Genomic DNA, 17,718 nt, shown 5'->3' with positions numbered 1-17,718 from the left:
CAAAAACAATTTGCACAAAGATTAAACGTTGCTCAGCAAACAATTTCTGATCATTTACAAGCAATGGGAAAGATTTTAAAGGTAGGAAAATGGGTGCCACATCAACTGAACGAAAGACAAATGGAAACCCAAAAAGTCATCAGTAAAATAGTGCTTCAGCCGAACCGGTTTGGCTCAGCGGATAGAGCATCGGTCTGCGGACTCAAGGGTCCCAGGTTCGATTCCTGTCAAGGGCATGTACCTTGGTTGCAGGCACATCTCCATTGGGGAGTGTGCAGGAGGCAGCTGATTGATCTCTCTCATTGATGTTTCTAACTCTCTATCCCTCTCCCTTCTTCTCTGTGGAAAATCAATAAAATATATTAAAAAAAAATAGTGCTTCAACGGCATGAAAGAAACTCTTTTTTGCATCCAATTGTAACTGGCGATGAAAAGTGGATTTATTTTGAGAATCCCAAATGCACAAAATCATGGGTTGATCCAGGTCAACCATCAACATCGACTACAAGGCCAAATCACTTCGGAAAGAAGACAATGCTCTGCGTTTGGTGGGATCAGGACGGTATGGTGCATTATGAGCTTCTAAAACCAGGTGAAACAGTTAATACTGATCGCTACCTACAACAAATAATCAATTTGAACCACGCCTTGATTGTAAAATGACCAGAATGGGCCAGAAGACACAGCAAAGTAATTTTGCTTCATGATGACGCACCATCACATACTTCAAAACCAGTTAAAGACATTAAAAGATCTTGCCTGGAAAGTATTAACCCACCTGCTGTATTCACCAGACCTTGCTCCTTCAGATTACCACTTGTTTCAATTGATGGCACATGCACTTTCTGAGCAGCACTTCAAAACTAGAAGAAGTGGAAAATTGGGTCTCTGAATGGTTTGCCTCAAAACAAGAAAAGTTCTATTGGAACGGTATCCACAAATTACCTAAAGATGGGGGAAATGTGTAGCTAGCGATGGACATTACTTTGAATAAAGCATTTTTGATGTTTCTCTTGAAATTATCGTGTTTTCTTTGATTACAAAATCCACATTATTAACCAGTACACCTGGTATATACAGTAGAATATTACTCAGCTATAAAAAGTAATGAAATCTTACCATTTGCGACAGCATGGATGAACCTAGAGAGTATTATGCTAAGTGAAATAAGTTACTCAGAGAAAGACAAATACCATGTGACTTCATTTATATGTGAGATCTAAAGAACAATATAAATGAAGAAACAAAACAGAAAGAGACTCATAAATTCAGAGAACAGACTGATGGTTGCCAGAGAGGTGGGGGTTGGGGGACAGAATGAAAACTCCGAAGGGATTGAGAAGTACAGATTTGTACTTATAAAATAGTCATGGGATGTGAAGTCCAGCATAGGAAATATAGTCACTAATCTATACTAATAAAAGCCTAGGTGGCCCTCGTGCACGATGTCGTCACAGGACGGCTGCCACAAAGATGGCCACCACAAGATGGCCGGCGCACAACAGAGGTGGGGCCTGGTGGCCGCTCCGCGTGGTGAGGCCTGGAGGTACCAGAGGAGGGCAGTTGTGGGCAATCGGGCTGGCAGGGGAGCAGTTAGGCATCAATCAGGCCAGCAGGGGAGTGGTTAGGGCAGCCGTGGGCAAACTACGGCCCGCGGGCCGGATCCAGCCCGTTTGAAATGAATAAAACTAAAAAAAAAAAAGACCGTACCCTTTTATGTAATGATGTTTACTTTGAATTTATATTAGTTCACACAAACACTCCATCCATGCTTTTGTTCCGGCCCTCCGGTCCAGTTTAAGAACCCATTGTGGCCCTCGAGTCAAAAAGTTTGCCCACCCCTGGGTTAGGGGGTGATCAGGCTGGCAGGCAGAAGCAGTTAGGGGCAATCAGGCAAGCAGGCAGGCAAGCAGTTAGGAGCCAGCAGTCCTGTATTGTGAGATCGGGCCTAAACCGGCAGTCAGACATTCCTTGAGGGGTCCCAGATTGGAGAGGGTGCAGGCCGGGCTGAAGGACACCTCCCCCCGCCATGCATGAATTTCATGCACCGGGCCTCTAGTCTATAATAATAAAAGTGTAATATGCTAATTAGACCGAATGTCCTTCCGGACGAAGCCAGGGCTGCGAGGGAAGCCCGATCCCGGGTGCCTGCTGGTGGCCGGAGGGAACCCGGTGCCAGCAGCCTGGGGAAGGAAGCCTTATTCTTGCACAAATTTCGCTCATCAGGCCTCTAGTATTGTAATAACTGTGTGTGGTGCCAGGTGGGTACTGGAAATATGAGGTGGAGCACTCTGTAAAGTATATAATTGATCATTATACTGTACCCCTGAAACTAATACAACATAATATTGACTGTAAACTGTAATTGAAAAAAGAATTAATTAAGAAATAAAAAAATAGCCCTGACCGGTTTGGCTCAGTGGATAGAGCGTCGGCCTGCGGACTGAAGGGTCCCAGGTTCGATTCCGGTCAAGGGCATGTACCTGGGTTGTGGGCACATCCCCAGTAGGGAGTGAGCAGGAGGCGGCTGATCGATGTTTCTACCTCTCTATCCTTCTCCCTTCCTCTCTGTAAAAAATCAATAAAATATATATATATTTTAAAAAGAAATAAAAATAATTTAAAAAATAAAAAGTGTTTTCTAACAAAAGGAGAAGTAGCTAGGGAGCATAGCCTGAAGGGACTGGCGGAGAGAACAAATTCCTTGATTGCATCTCCAGATCATCTTGCATGACTGAAAGCTAGTTTGAAACTTACCCAGAAACTCTTCCCGGGAAAAACTGCCTCCCCGGCCCTCTGTCACTCTATCGTGAGGCTGTGAGCTTCTGGAGCCATGGCCGTGTGTGTCACCAGGTTAAGGTATCATTCCTCAGCTTCACTGAGGGGGCAACTGGCTGGGTTATCAGAACTCACACGTACTACATGCTCTTAAGAAGTTCTCACTCTATGTATTGTCTGAATCCACAACATGGTTTCTGGCAGCAGTGTATTGTTCTGATAGAAAAAAGGCAAGTCATTCTATTAAAACCTTTTTGATAACCCGTCATTGGTTTCCATCCCTTGATGCAGTTCCACCGGAGAAGATCCTGCGAGACAGGGTCTGTTCCGAGGTGCTGCAGGAAGGCGATTGCCAGCGAGACCTCCATCGTCACCCGGCTGTTTGAAGGGCAGCTCAACTACAGCATCATGTGCCTCAAGTGTGAGAACTGCACCTACAGGAACGAAGTCTTCACAGTCCTCCCCCTCCCCATCCCGTCCGAATACAAGTGCTCTCTCCAGGTAGGGCTCTCGCTCCTGCTTGCTTTCTTGTCTGGTTCTATCCGGCCCTGGATTCTCTTAGGCCTGTTTCCTGTATTTTCTAGTAAGAAAGGAGCTGCTTTATAACTTAAAAAAAAAAAAAAAGGAAGCCATGATGATAACATTTTATAGAAAAGTGACAGACAAAAGTTACTGTGACTTCTACTGCATTTCTATGTACTCAGTAAAGAAACCTTGTTGTAAAATTGAAAAGATAAATGGGGTTTATTTGATCTGTTGTCATGGCGTGGTACATAGAAGGAATTTAAACTTTCCTGCAAAAAATGTTTGGCCTTTCCTTATCTCAAAGGTCTGTAGGTCCATTTTGGGAACTAGATATAAAAGATTCTGACTCAGTCTTGAGCTCTTATATTTTATTTACTTATTTATATATTTTTTAAATATATTTTTATTGATTTTAGAGGGAGGGAGAGGGAGAGAGAGATAGAAACATCAATGATGAAAGAGAATCATTGATTGGCTGCCTCCTGCAAACCCCCCTACTGGGGATCAAGCCCACAACCCCGGGCATGTGCCCTTGACTGGAATCGAACCCAGGACCCTTCATTCCCCAAGCTGATGCTCTATCCACTGAGCCAAACCAGTTAGGGCGAGCTGTTACTTTTTTTTTTTTTAAATATATTCCATTGACCTTCCACAGAGAGGAAGGGAGAGAGATAGTCAGAAACATCGATGAGAGAGAAACATCGACCAGCTGCCTCCTGCACATCTCCCACTGGAGATGTGCCTGCAACCCAGGCACATGCCCCTGACCGGAATCGAACCCGGGACCCTTCAGTCCGCAGGCCGACGCTCCATCCACTGAGCCAAACCGGTTTCGGCCAAGCTGTTACATTTTTAGACAAAAGCTGTGAAGTGTGTGGGGAAAATAGAATGGAATCTAGTGCCTTAGTTTACTTCTTGAATTTTCTTCACCATAATACCAAAAGCTAATGTAGCGGCGGGTGTGGTGGTAGAAGGCAGGGAGGAGTTTGGAGGCGGGAGCAATGCGTCTCCTTGCAGGATGACACACATTTACCAGAATTGGAGAATAGAATCCTACTAATTCAGAACGGGACTTGTTCGCAGATCAAATGGCTACAGATGGCTGGAAACGAATCCCAGAGACTCTAAATGAGGTGCTGATGTGTCTACTGAAAGCAGAATCTGTCCTGCTCCCCTTTGGGTTAATGGTTTACAGAGCTGAGGGTACCTGGCTACACTGAGGACATCTCCTGGGCATGGGATCTCGTTCTCTTTGTTCTTCTGGCTTTATATGGGTCACTTCAAAAGCCCAAGACATGGTCATGGTCCAATCACCAGGTCAGAACACTGAGATGTGGTCATTGTCCAATCACCAGGTCACTTCTGTGACGAGACGAATAATGTAAAACAGCTGCCTGACTGGTTAGTGGAAACTTCACCGTCAATATTATTCTGAAGTTAACATGCTGATTCAGAGATTAGATCCCAATGGGCACGTGGGCCCACTTCAGTGACGGAAGTGAGCCGGAAGCACCTCCTTTGCAGGGAGATGTGACCCCCATCCCCCATCCCCCCTCCTCCCCTCCCCTCCCCCCCTCCCAGGTGCAGTTTGTGATGCTGGCGCTGAGGAAGGCAGCACGGGCTCTATTCACAGGCTCTTCGGAGGCTGCAGTGTGAACAGAGCCTGGCCACCGTTGGCCCAGCTGGCCACCCAAAGCTGCTTTACCCCAACAGGACTGTCTCCAGTGCTTTTTCCAGCAAGACACGCTGACCTGGAACAACCAGCTTCACTGCTCCTGCTGTGAAACTAAGCAAGAAGCAGCTGTGAGGGCCAGCATTTCCAAAGCACCGAGAATAATGATCTTTCACTTGAAAAGGTATGGATTTTGACATTTTGTGAGCATATTTTTAAAGATATATTTTTATTAATTTCAGAGAGGATGGGAGAGGGAGAGAGAGATAGAAACATCCAAGATGAGGGGGAATCATTGATTGGCTGCCTCCTGTACGCCCCCTACTGGAGATCGAGCCCGCAACCCGGGCAATGTGCCTGGGACCCTTCAGTCCGCAGGCCGACGCTCTATCCATTGAGCCAAACCAGCTAGGGCGAGCATATTTCTTGAACAGCTTTATCAAGATAGAATTCAATGCCATGCAATACACCCGCTTAAAGTGTACAATTCAATGGTATCCAATATATTACACTGATTTTTTAAATTTTGTGGTAAAATACTAGTATATGTAACATAAAATTTGCCATTTTAGACCATTTTAAGTGTATACTTTGTTGGCATTAATTACATCTATGTTGTGCAACAATCACCACTATTTCCAAAACATTTTCATCACTCCAAGCAGAAACTCTGCACTCATTAAGCAATAACTCCCCATTCCTCATCCCCTCACCCCAAGTAACCTCTCATCTACTTTCTGGGTCTTTAATTCTGCCTATTTCAGGTGCTTCATGTAAGTGGAATCATACAACATTCATCCTTTCTGCTGGCCTATTTCACTTAGCATCATGTTTTCCAGGTTCGTCCATGTGTCCCAGAAGTTCGTTCCTTTTTATGGCTGAGTAATATTCCACTGTATGTATGCCAGATTTTGTTTATCTGTTCATCTGTAGATGGACATTTGGTATTCACTTTGAGTGCTTTTAAAAAATAAATTCCCTGACCCCACCATTACAAATTCTGATTCCACAGGTCTGAGGCAGAGTCTAAGCATTCTATATTAATTTTTATATCCCCCCACCAAACTTTATTTTAAAACTTTCGAATCTACAAAGAAGTTGAAACTATGTCATGAATACCCATCTGCCCTAAAATGTTCATTAGTTGGTGATACTTTGCCACATTTCCTTTCTCTTTTCTGTCTCTTTCCTCTTTCCCTCCTTCCCCCCATTCCATTTTCTTTTTTTTTTTTTCTTTTTTTTTTTTAATTTTTAAAATATATTTTATTGATTTTTTACAGAGAGGAAGGGAGAGAGATAGAGAGTTAGAAACATTGATGAGAGAGAATCGATCAGCTGCCTCCTGCACATCTCCCACTGGGGATATGCCCGCAACCCAGGTACATGCCCTTGACCGGAATCGAACCTGGGACCTTTCAGTCCACAGGCCGACGCTCTATCCACTGAGCCAAACCGGTTTCGGCTCCATTTTCTTTTTTTAAAAAATATATTTTATTGATTTTTTACAGAGAGGAAGGGAGAGGGATAGAGAGTCAGAAACATCGATGAGAGAGAAACATCGATCAGCTGCCTCCTGCACAATCCCCACTGGGGATGTGCCTGCAACCAAGGTACATGCCCTTGACTGGAATCGAACCTGACACTCTTCAGTCCACAGGCTGACGCTCTATCCACTGAGCCAAACCGGTCAGGGCAGCATTCCATTTTCTTAGCTGAACCATCTGAAGTAAGACGCAGCACATGGCATTTCATGCTCAGATACTCCACCCGTGTCACCTGAGAATAAGGGCATTCTCCTGCATAATCGCCATTGTCACGCCTAAGAAATGTGACAACAATTTTATATCACCTACGATACAGTCCATCCTGATTTCTCCCATCCCCAAAATGTCTTTTAATACTTTTTTGAAATCTAGAATCCAATCAAGGGTCCTATATTGCATTTGGCTGTCTCTTTCAATCTAGAACAGTCTTTCCCCCTTTTTATATATCTAAACTTTTTTTTTCTTCTTATATTGAGCCTTTGAGGAGCTCATTGTTTAGACCAGCGATGGCGAACCTCTGACACGCGTGTCAGAGGTGACACGTGAACTCATTTTTTTGGTTGATTTTTCTTTGTTAAATGGCATTTAAATGTATAAAATAAATATCAAAAATGTAAATCTTTGTTTTACCATGGTTGCAAATATCAAAAATTTCTATATGTGACACGGCACCAGAGTTAAGTTAGGGTTTTTCAAAATGCTGACAGGCCGAGCTCAAAAGGTTTGCCATCACTGGTTTAGACTGTGTCTTGCTCTGGATTTAGTTAACTGTTTCCTCATGGTTAGATTCAGGCTAAATTTTTAAAAAATTTATTTTTATTGATTTCAGAGAGGAAGGGAGAGGGAGACAGAGATAGAAACATCAATAATGAGAGAGAATCATTGATCAGCTGCCTCCTGCAGCCACATTGGGGATTGAGCCCGAAACCTGGGCATGTGCTCTGACTGGAAATTGAACTGTGACCTTCTGGTTCCTAGGTGGACACTCAACCACTGAGCCACACCAGCTGGGCCAGGCTAAATTTTTCTTTTATTGTATTTTATTTTTAGGAAGAATTTGGCATAGATGATGTTGTGTGGTGATCACTTTGCATCAGGAGGCACACCATAAGAGTTTCTCTCACTATTAGTACTGTTAGGTTTGATCCCTTAGGTAAGGTGGTGACTGCAAGATCTCGCCATTTAAAGCTGTAGTTTTCCCCCTGTAATTGGTATCACTCTGGACCTACGGACACTTAAACCTTATGTGTTCCATATCCATACTATCATCATTCTTCTTGATGTTCAAGTTGTTTAAAATTGGCCAGTGAGATCCCTTCAAGCTTTTGTTACCTCATTAGTTAGCTCATTTAGTTTTAATAAAATCTAATAACAGGCACAAAATTCATCCTTGTTAGATGCACAGTTCTATGAATTTTTAAAAATGCACACAGTCATGTGACCATCAGCCAACATATAGACCAGGCGTCCTCAAACTTTTAAAACAGGGGGCCAGTTCACTGTCCCTCAGACCGTTGGAAGGCCGGACTATAGTTTAAAAAAAAAACAACTATGAACAAATTCCTATGCACACTGCACATATCTTATTTTGCAGTAAAAAAACAAAACGGGAACAAATACAATATTTGTATTTGCATGTGGCCTGCGGGCCGTAGTTTGAGGACCCCTGATATAGACTATCTCTGTCACCCCAAAAAGCTTTCTCATGCTCCTTAATAATCAGTCCCTTCTCTGCTCTCAGCCCCTGGAAATTTCTGATCTGATTTCTATCCTTATAGTTTTGCTTTTTCCAGAATGCCCTGTGTTATACTATATGCAGCCTTTTGAGTTTGGCTTCTTTTACTTAGCACCATGTTTCTGAGATGAATTCGTGGTGTGTTGTGGAGCAGTGTGGTATTTTTATTGCTGTGTAGTAGTCACTTTTATGAAGGTACCACATTCACCAGTTGATGAACATTTGGGTTGTGTCCGGTTTGAGGCAGATGCGGATACAGCTGCTATAAACATTAGCATATGGATTTTCATGTGGATATAAGTTTTCATTTCTTTTCATACGATACCTAGGCATAGGATTGCTGGGTCATATGGTCCCTTCGTTTTTGCAAACAAGGCTTCTTGCTTTCAGGCATAGCCCACCTCAGGCTCATCCAGGAATTGCCCCGCCCCAGGCCTAAATCAGCCATTTTTCCAAAATGAACCTAACTTATTTTTTAAGGAGCTCCGGGGTGATTCTGCGATGGACTCAGATGGGAACTGCTGCTCCATATAGCAAATAGAGAATGTGGCAAGCGTTTCACAAAATTTTATCCTATTAAAGAGATGTTAAAGCCTAAGAGCTGGCAAGCTGGCCACCGGCAAGACCACGTGTGCTGATATCCAGAAGAGGGAAACTGAGGCAGCTTGGCAAAGTGAACGCACCAGCCATTCCGCAGTGAAGTCTCCAGGTGCTGCCAGTGTGGCTCCTTCTCCCCGGAGCCCCCTGGATTGACTCCACACTGTCCCAGGTCCTGACCCGAGCTCTTGGCCCTCTCCAGTCTCAGTGTTGACAAGGCCTGTGGATGTAGAGCTCCTAAGTATATGTAGATATGAAAAACTTCTGTGAACACATCTGCACCAAATAATCTGTTTAAGAAATTACTTTGAACTGTACTTAGAATTGGTCAAGGTATGGGGACTTCATTCCTGAGTGCCGCACAGACTCACTTTTCATTTCACACATTTATTGTCGCTCCAGGTTTGACATTCTGGGTACAATGAAAAGGAAACTGAGAACCGATATTCATTACCCACTCACTAACTTGGACCTTACTCCTTACATTTGTCCAGTTTTCCGGAAACATCCTAAATATAATCTCTGTGCAGTGGTGGTGAGTAAAATACAACTATTTAAAAAACACAAATTTGAAGAAAACTGTAGAATTATCTGCTTAAATGCCTGCGCCTTCTATCTTTCCCCGACTTCTCCTATATGTTGCTTTTTAAAACAAAACATAGAGCCTGGAAACTCCCTGCTTTGACCCTGAGCCGTAGAGCAGTGAAAGAATAAAATGCCCTGGTTGCTGCCTCCTCACTTCCCGCGACTCAGTGGCTGTTTCAGATCTAGGAACATTTGCAGATTGTGCTCTGGGGGCAGTAGAAGTTGGTTTCGATAACTTTATGTTGAGTAACTGTGAGCCACTGCACGGCCAAAGCCCCAAACACTAGGTACATAATAGTCGCAGACTCACTGCCTGTATACATCCAGTCCTAGGTCTACAACCCCCAGACGCACCTTTGGGCTCTGTGTCAACTCTCATCATTGAGGATTCCCAGAAGGAAAGAAAGCATGGGGTATATTCAGACCAAGTTGTCTACTATATAGATAGTAGTTAATAATAGCAATTGCCATCATGTATTGAGCCTGGTATTATGTTAAGTACTTAACACGTATTTTCCCATTTAATTATTTCAACAATTCTATGGCGTACGTACAATTATTTTTAAAGCCTGTGCTATAGATGGGTACCATGTGGTTTAGTCATTAGCCATGGCAATATATTAAGGGATGTGCAGTGGTAAGTAGAGAGAAGGAATGTTTATCTACCTACCTACCATCTGTCTGTCAAGAATTATTTCAATTTATATATCATATATTAAGAGTGGGTGTGTGGGCCATGGCTGGGTAGATCAGTTGGTTAGAGTATTGTCCTGATACACCAAGGTTGCAGGTTTGATCCCCGGTAAGGGTACTACAGGAGTCAACCAATGAATGCATAAATAAGTGGAACAACAAATCGATGTTTCTCTTTCTCTCTCAAACCAATAAATTTAAAAAAAAAAGGGTGTGTACATACATATATATGGCATATATATACATTGAGATCATAATATATATATAAAGTATATACATATATTAAGAGCACATATACACATGTATGTATACCCTATCTAATAAAAGAGAAACATGGTAATTAGCGTATGTCCGCTACCCTTCCCATTGGCTAATCTGCTCTGAGTGCAAATCAACTGCCAGCCAAGATGGCGGCCGACAGCCAGGCAGCTTGAAACTAACATGAGGCTTGCTTGCTTCAGTGACAGAGGAAACCAACGTTCCCCGCCTGCCTTGCCGGCCTCTGAGCTTGCAGTTTGAAACATAGTTACAAATATAGAAGCTAAACAAAACACCAGAAACCTGCTTTCAGTGAGCCGGGATCTCAGAGCTGGAGTTGATACACTGTTTCGATTATAGAACCCAAACAAACCAGATACCTGCTTTCAGCAGCTGAGGCCTCAGAGCTGGAGTCAGAGCTAAAGCTGGCCCCGAATAAAAAAAAAAGAAAAAAAGGAGCAGTTGCGAGCTTCAGTCACCCGCTAGCCTGAAAACAGCCCTCAGCCCCTCACCCAGACTGGCCAGGCACCCCAGTGGGGACCCCCACCCTGAAGGGTGTGTGACCAGCTGCAAACAGCCATCATCCCCTCACCCAGGCTGGCCAGGCACCCCAGTGGGGACCCCTACCCTGATCCAGGACACCCTTCAGGGCAAACCAGCCAGCCCCCACCCATGCACCAGGCCTCTATCCTATATAGTAAAAGAGTAATATGCCTCCCAGCACCAGGATCAGCGGAGCTGCGAGGCCTCCTGGCACCGGGATCAGCGTGACAGGGGGCAGCGCCCAAACCCCCTGATCGCCCTGTGGCTCTGTATGTGACAGGGGGCAGGGCCACAACCTTCCTATCCGCCCTGCTCTGTTCGTGACAGGGGAAGGTGCCCCAACCCCCTTATCAGCCCTGCTCTGTGCCTGATAGGGGGGAGCTCCCCAACCCCCTGATCGCCCTGCGGCTCTGTGTGTGACAGGGGGCGGGGCCACAACCTCCCTATTCGCCCTGCTCTGTTCATGACAGGGGAAGGCGCCCCAACCCCCTGATCAGCTCTGCTCTGTGCCTGATAGGGGGGAGCTCCCCAACCCCCTGATCGCCCTGCGGCTCTGTGTGTGACAGGGTACGGCGCCCCAACCCGTCCCCCCCCTCACGGCCCCTGTTCTGTGTGTGACGGAGTAGAACCATAACCTCCCCATCGGCCCTGCCCTGAGTGTGAGAGTGGCGGCGCCCCAACCCCCTGATTGGCCCTGCTCTGTGGGAGATAGAGGGCGGTGCCCCAATCCGCCCTCCACGGGCCCTGCTCTGAGTGTGACAGTGGCGGCGCCCCAACCCCCTGATCCGCCCTGCTCTGTGTATGACAGGGGGCAGCGCCCCAACCTCCTGATGGGCCCTGCTCTGTGCGTGACAGGGGGCAGTGCCCCAACCCCCTGATTGGCCTTGCTCTGTGCGTGACAGGGGGTGGCGCCGCAACCTCCCCATCGACCCTGCCTTGAGTGTGACAGGGGGCAGTGCCCCAACCCCCCAATCGGCCCTACCCTGAGTGTGACTGAGGGTGGCATCGCAACCTCCCAATCCGCCCTGCTCTGTGCATGACAGGGGGCAGCGCCCCAACTCCCCAATCGGCCCTGCTCTGAGCCCGACCAGGGGCTGCACCTAGGGATTGGGCCTGCCCTCTGTCACCCGGGAGCAGGCCTAAGCCAGCAGGTCGTTATCTCCCGAGGGGTCCCAGACTGCGAGAGGGCACAGGCCAGGCTGAGGGACCCCCCCCCCCAAGTGCACAAATTTTTGTGCACCGGGCCTCTAGTCTATATATATCTATATCTATATCTATATCTATATCTATATCTATATCTATATCTATATCTATATCTATATCTATATCTATATCTATATCTATATCTATATCTATATCTATCTATATCTATATCTATATCTATATCTATATCTATATCTATATCTATATCTATATCTATATCTATAAGCCTAAGTGACCTTTACGACGAAATGACCAGAATGACTGGTTGCTGTGATGTGCACTGAGCAGGCAGGCAGGCAGGCGAGCAGTAAGGAGTGAGCAGGCAGGCGAGTGGTTAGGAGGGCATGGTCCTGGATTGCCAGAGGGATGTCTGACTGTTGGATGTCCAACTGTAGGGCTTGGGCCTAAACTGGCAGTCAGATATCCCCCGAGGGGTCCTGGATTGCAAGAGGGCGCAGGCCAGGCTAAGGGACCCCCACCCCCACCACCATGCATGAATTTCGTGCACCAGGCCTCTAGTATACATATAAAAACATACACATATACATAGAGTAAAAGGAAAAAAGAGCACATAGGCTGTAAAATACAGATCTTGGTTTAAATCCCAACGCTGCCACTTACTAGTTACAGGATCTGGGACTCTTGTGCCAGTCTCTCATCTGTAAAATAGGAGCAGTGCTACTCGCTTATTGGCTTGCTGTGACGACTAGATTAAATGATGAAGGCACATGACACAAGTGACCCTCCCCAAGATCATGAAGATATTCACTTACATTATCATATAAAAAGCTTGGTTTTACCTTGACAGTTTTTAAATATATATATATTTTATTGATTTTTTACAGAGAGGGAAGGAGAGGGATAGAGAATTAGAAACATTGATGAGAGAGAAACATTGATCAGCTGCCTCCTGCACACCTCCCACTGGGGATGTGCCCGCAAGCAAGGTACATGCCCTTAACGGAATCGAACCTGGGACCCTTCAATCTGCAGGCCGATGCCCTATCCTCTGAGCCAAACCAGTTAGGGCCTTAACACAGTTTTTAAAATTATTATTAAAAGTGTCTATTGTGGCCCTGGCCAGTTTGGCTCAGTGGATAGAGCGTCAGCCTGCAGATTGAAGAGTCCCAGGTTCGATTCCGGCCAAGGGCACATGCCTGGGTTGAGGGCTTGATCCCCAGTGGGGGGCGTGCAGGAGGCAGCCAATTAATGATTCTCTCTCATCATTGATGTTTCTATTTCTCTCTCCTTCTCCCTTCCTCTCTGAAATCAATAAAGAAATATATATATATCTAAAAAGTGTCCATTGTTTACATTTTTTACATTTTCAATTTTATTGGTAAATGTCAGTTTTTTCTTTCCAATTATTACATCTCTTGTTTATTTTTCTTGTCCTACTTCTCCCACTGGGACATCCAGTTTGTGTAAAATATTGTGTTACTCCCTTTTAGACTGCAGTTTCTGCTGAAAAATCTATTGATAATCTTAGGCGGGGGGAGGGGAGGTAGGGAGGTCCTTGTAGTGACAAGTTGTTTTCCTCTTGCTGCTTTTAAGATCCTCTCATTGTCTTTAAGTTTTGACTTTTTAAATAGTAATGTGTCTCAGCGTGGGTCTCTGGGTTCATCTTTTTTTTTTTTTTTAATATATTTTATTGATTTTTTACAGAGAGGAAGGGAGAGAGATAGAGAGCTAGAAACATCAATGAGAGAGAAACATTGATCAGCTGCCTCCTGCACACCCCCCACCGGGGATGTGCCCGCAACCCAGGCATATGCCCTTGACCGGAATCAAACCCAGGACCCTTCAGTCCGCAGGCCGACGCTCTATCCACTGAGCCAAACCGGTTTCAGCTGGGTTCATCTTATTTGGAACTTTCTGGGCTTCCTGTATCTTTTTAATATATAATTTTTATATTTTAATATCTATTTCCTTTCTCAAGTTAGGGAAGTTTTCAGCCATTATTTCTTCAAATAAGTTTTCTGCCCCTTTCTCTCTTTCCCTTGCGGGACCCCTATAGTACAAATGTTAGCCCTCTTGATGTTGTTCCATAAGTCCCTTAAGCTATTGTTGTTCTTTTAAAATTATTATTTTTTCTTTTTGCTACTGTGATGGGGTGAGTTCCATTTTTACCCTTGAGTCCACTGATCCTTTCTTTCATTTCTAGGCTGTTGAAGCCTTCTAGTGTGTTTTTCAGTTCAGTTTTGCGTTTTTTGCTCTGTGACTTCTCTTAGGTACTGTCTTATTTTTCCCTCTCTGTTGAAGTAGTTCTCACTTTGTTCATCAGTTCTTTTCCTGAGTTTGGTGACAATTACTTTGAACTTTTTATCAGGTAAATTACTTATCTCCATTTTATTAAGTTTTTTTCCTGAGTTTTTATCTTGTTCTTTCATTTGAACATATTCCTTTGTTTCTTCATTTTACTTGATTCTCTGTGATGGTTTCTATACATTAGATAAAACAGCCACCTCTTAGCCCTGGCCGGGTAGCACAGTTGGCTAGAATGTTGACCCAAAAACCCAAGCTCCCCTCGGCCACCAGAGCCAGGCAATCAAGGGGAATCCCCTGGGCGGGCAGCAGCCCAAAAAACCAGGACACCAGATACATGTAGCAGCTCTCCTGGGGCGATACTGGCACTCCAGAGCATGGCCAGGGGAGAGTGGAAAGACAGTGCCTACCTCTGAGGTCCCCAGAAAGGATTACATCAGCCCATACATGTGTCTTTGGTTAGGAGTCTGCCCCTGAGGCAGCTTTGATAATAAGCTAATGGCACGCTCCCACAGAAAGAACTCCTGGATCTGTGGCTTCTTGCTGTGCCTTGGTGGTGGTGGCAGTTTAAGGACGTTTTCTCTGTTGGCTCAAGTCCTGTGGGACCCACAGGCTAAGCCCCCAGGGCCACCAGAGCCAGGCAAGGTAGAGGGGTTCCCTGGCAGCAGCTGCAAAAATTATAAGCTCCTTCTGGGAGATATCGGTGAGCTGGAGAAAGTCCCGGGGAGAGCGCAACGATGGATTCCACCTGCACAAGTTCGCTGAAAGCACCTCCGTAGGCCCCTAGTTGTGTGCCAAACAAGAGCCCGCCCTCAGGCTTAATTAAGCTCCTGGAATCAAACTGGCCTCCCTCCTGGAAAGACTAATTTACAACCAAGGAGTCAAGCAAAAGGAAAAGGAACCTACTGGATAGAAAAAGATAGATGCAAATCACACATCTGATAGGGGTTAATATAGAATGGAGAAAGGAAAGTCTCTTCAATAAATGGTGCTGGAAAAAAATGGGCAGCCACATGCAAAAGAATGAAATAGACCTCTGTGTTACACCATACACAAAATTAACTCAAAATGGATTAAAGACTTGAACATAAGACCTGAAACCATAAAATACATAGAAGAAAACACAGGCATTAAGCTGCTGGACATCAGCCTTACTAGTAGTGATGGTTTTGTGGATTAGACTCTAACAGCAAGGGAAACAAAAGCAAACAAACAAACAAAAAGTGGTACCACATGGAACTAAAAAACTTCTGCACAGCCCTAGCTGGTTTGGCTCAGTGGATAGAGCATCGGCCTGCGGACTGAAGGGTCCCAGGTTCGATTCTGGTCAAGGACACATGCCCAGGTTGTGAGCTCAATCCCCAGAAGTGGGTGTGCAGAAGACAGGTGATCAATGATTCTCTCTCATCATTGATGTTTCTATCTGTCTCCCTCTCCCTTCTTCTCTGAAATCAATAAAAATATATTTTAAAAAAGAATTGACTAGCAATCCCTTCTTTGAAAAACAAGTAAATAAATAAAGAGCTTCTGCACAGCAAGGGAAACCAGCAGTAAAAGGAAAAGGTAACCCACTGGATGGGAAAAGATAGTTGCAAATCACACATCTGATAGGGGTTAATATACACAATATATACAGAAGTCATATAACTCAACAACAACAAAACAACCAACCTGATTTTAAAATGGGCAGAGGAGCCCTGGCTGGGTTGCTCAGTGGTGAGAGCATTGGCCCATGGACTGACAGTCTCTGGTTTGATTCTAGTCAAGGGCACATACCTTGGTTGCAAGCTCAATCCCTGGTCCCGGTCAGGGCACATGCAGGAGGCAACCAATTAATTTGTCTCTCTCATATCAATGTCTCTCTTCTCTCTCTCTCTCTCTCTCTCTCTCGCTCTCGCTCTCTTTCCCCCCCCCTCCACTCTCTCTAAAAATCAATGGGGGAAAAATCCTTGGGTGAGGATTAACAACAACAAAAATGGGCAGAGGATCTGAATAAATATTTTTCCAAAGGAGTTGTACATACGGCCAGTTGGCACACACAAAGTTCTTCAACATCAGGGAAAGGCAAGTTAAAACCACATTGAGATATCACCTCGCATCTATTAAAATGGCTATCATCAGCCCTAGCTGGTTCGGCTCAGTGGATAGAGCATTGGACTGCAGACTGGAAGGTCCCGGGTTTGATTCCGATCAAGGGCACATGCTCGGGTTGCGGGCTCAATCGCAGTGGGGGGCAGGCAGGAGGCAACCGATCAATGATACTCTCTCATCATTGATGTTTCTCTCTCTCCCTCTCCCTCTCTGAAAACAATAAAAATATTTTTTTTTTAAAAAAATGGCTATCATCAAAAAGACAAGAACTGATAAGCAAGGAATAGGATGCAAAGAAAAGGGAGCCCTTTGTGCACTATTGGTGGGAATGTAAATTACAGCCACTATGAAGCAGTGTGGATATTCCCTTAAAAATTAAGAATAAAACTACCATATGATTGAATTATTCCACTTCTGGGTGTTTATCCGAAGAATACGAAACACTAATTCAAAAAGATATCCCCCATCCCTGTGTCCATTGAAACATTATTTGCAATAGCCAAGATATGAAAACAACCTAAGAGTTCACTGACGGATGAATGGATAAAAAAAGATGTGAACATCAACAACAAAAAAGATGTGAACACACACACACCCTACACCAGTGGTCAGCAAACTGTGCCTATTATAAAACAGTACTAGAGGCCTGGTGCACAAAAATTTGTGCACTCAGGGGGGTCCCTCAGCCTGGCCTATGCCCTCTTTCAGTCTGGGACCCCTTGGAGGAGGATGTTCGCCTGCTGGCTTAGGCCCACTCCCTGGGGGATCGGGCCTAAGCTGGCAATCAGACATCCCTCTGGCAGCCAGGCAGCCCTCGGGGGATGTCCACTTACCAACAGGGAGCAGGCCTAAGCAGTTGGACATCCTTAGTGCTGCTGAGGAGGTGGGAGAGGCTCCCACCACCACCGCTGGGGTGCCTGGCCAGTCTGGGTGAGAGGCTGAGGGACATTTTCAGGCTGGCCAAGCCTCCTGGTGACGGAAGCTCCCAGCCTCTCCTTTTTTTCTTTTTTTTTTTATTCTGGGATTTATTTACCTTCTATAATTGAAACTTTGTAGCCTTGAGTGGAGCTCAGAGCTGGCTTTGGTAGGCGGGAAGCTTCGCTTCCTCCATCACTAGGCAACCAAGCCGCCTGCTCGCTCCAGCTCTGTGGCTGCTGGTCGCCATCTTGGTTGGGTTAATTTGCATATAGTCACTCTGATTGGCTGGTGGGCATGGCTTAAGGCAGAGG

At 45.1% G+C, this 17,718-nt stretch overlaps 1 protein-coding gene across 1 annotated transcript in view; it reads left to right on the top strand.

Moving 5' to 3' along the window:
* The window catches only part of USP50 (ubiquitin specific peptidase 50), a 34,583-nt gene that overhangs the window by 5,449 nt on the left and 11,416 nt on the right, over positions 1 to 17,718 (top strand). The window contains exons 5-7 of the mRNA XM_036349880.1: positions 3,070 to 3,279; positions 5,017 to 5,159; positions 9,254 to 9,386. Coding sequence (XP_036205773.1) covers positions 3,070 to 3,279; positions 5,017 to 5,159; positions 9,254 to 9,386 — 486 coding nt within the window. The remainder of the gene's footprint in view (positions 1 to 3,069; positions 3,280 to 5,016; positions 5,160 to 9,253; positions 9,387 to 17,718) is intronic.

The sequence above is a fragment of the Myotis myotis genome, unplaced genomic scaffold (genome assembly GCF_014108235.1).
Source record: "Myotis myotis isolate mMyoMyo1 unplaced genomic scaffold, mMyoMyo1.p scaffold_m19_p_1, whole genome shotgun sequence".
NCBI lineage: Eukaryota > Metazoa > Chordata > Mammalia > Chiroptera > Vespertilionidae > Myotis > Myotis myotis.
The sequence above is the reverse complement of the archived record's forward strand: the minus strand, read 5'-3'. Positions and strand labels throughout refer to the sequence as shown.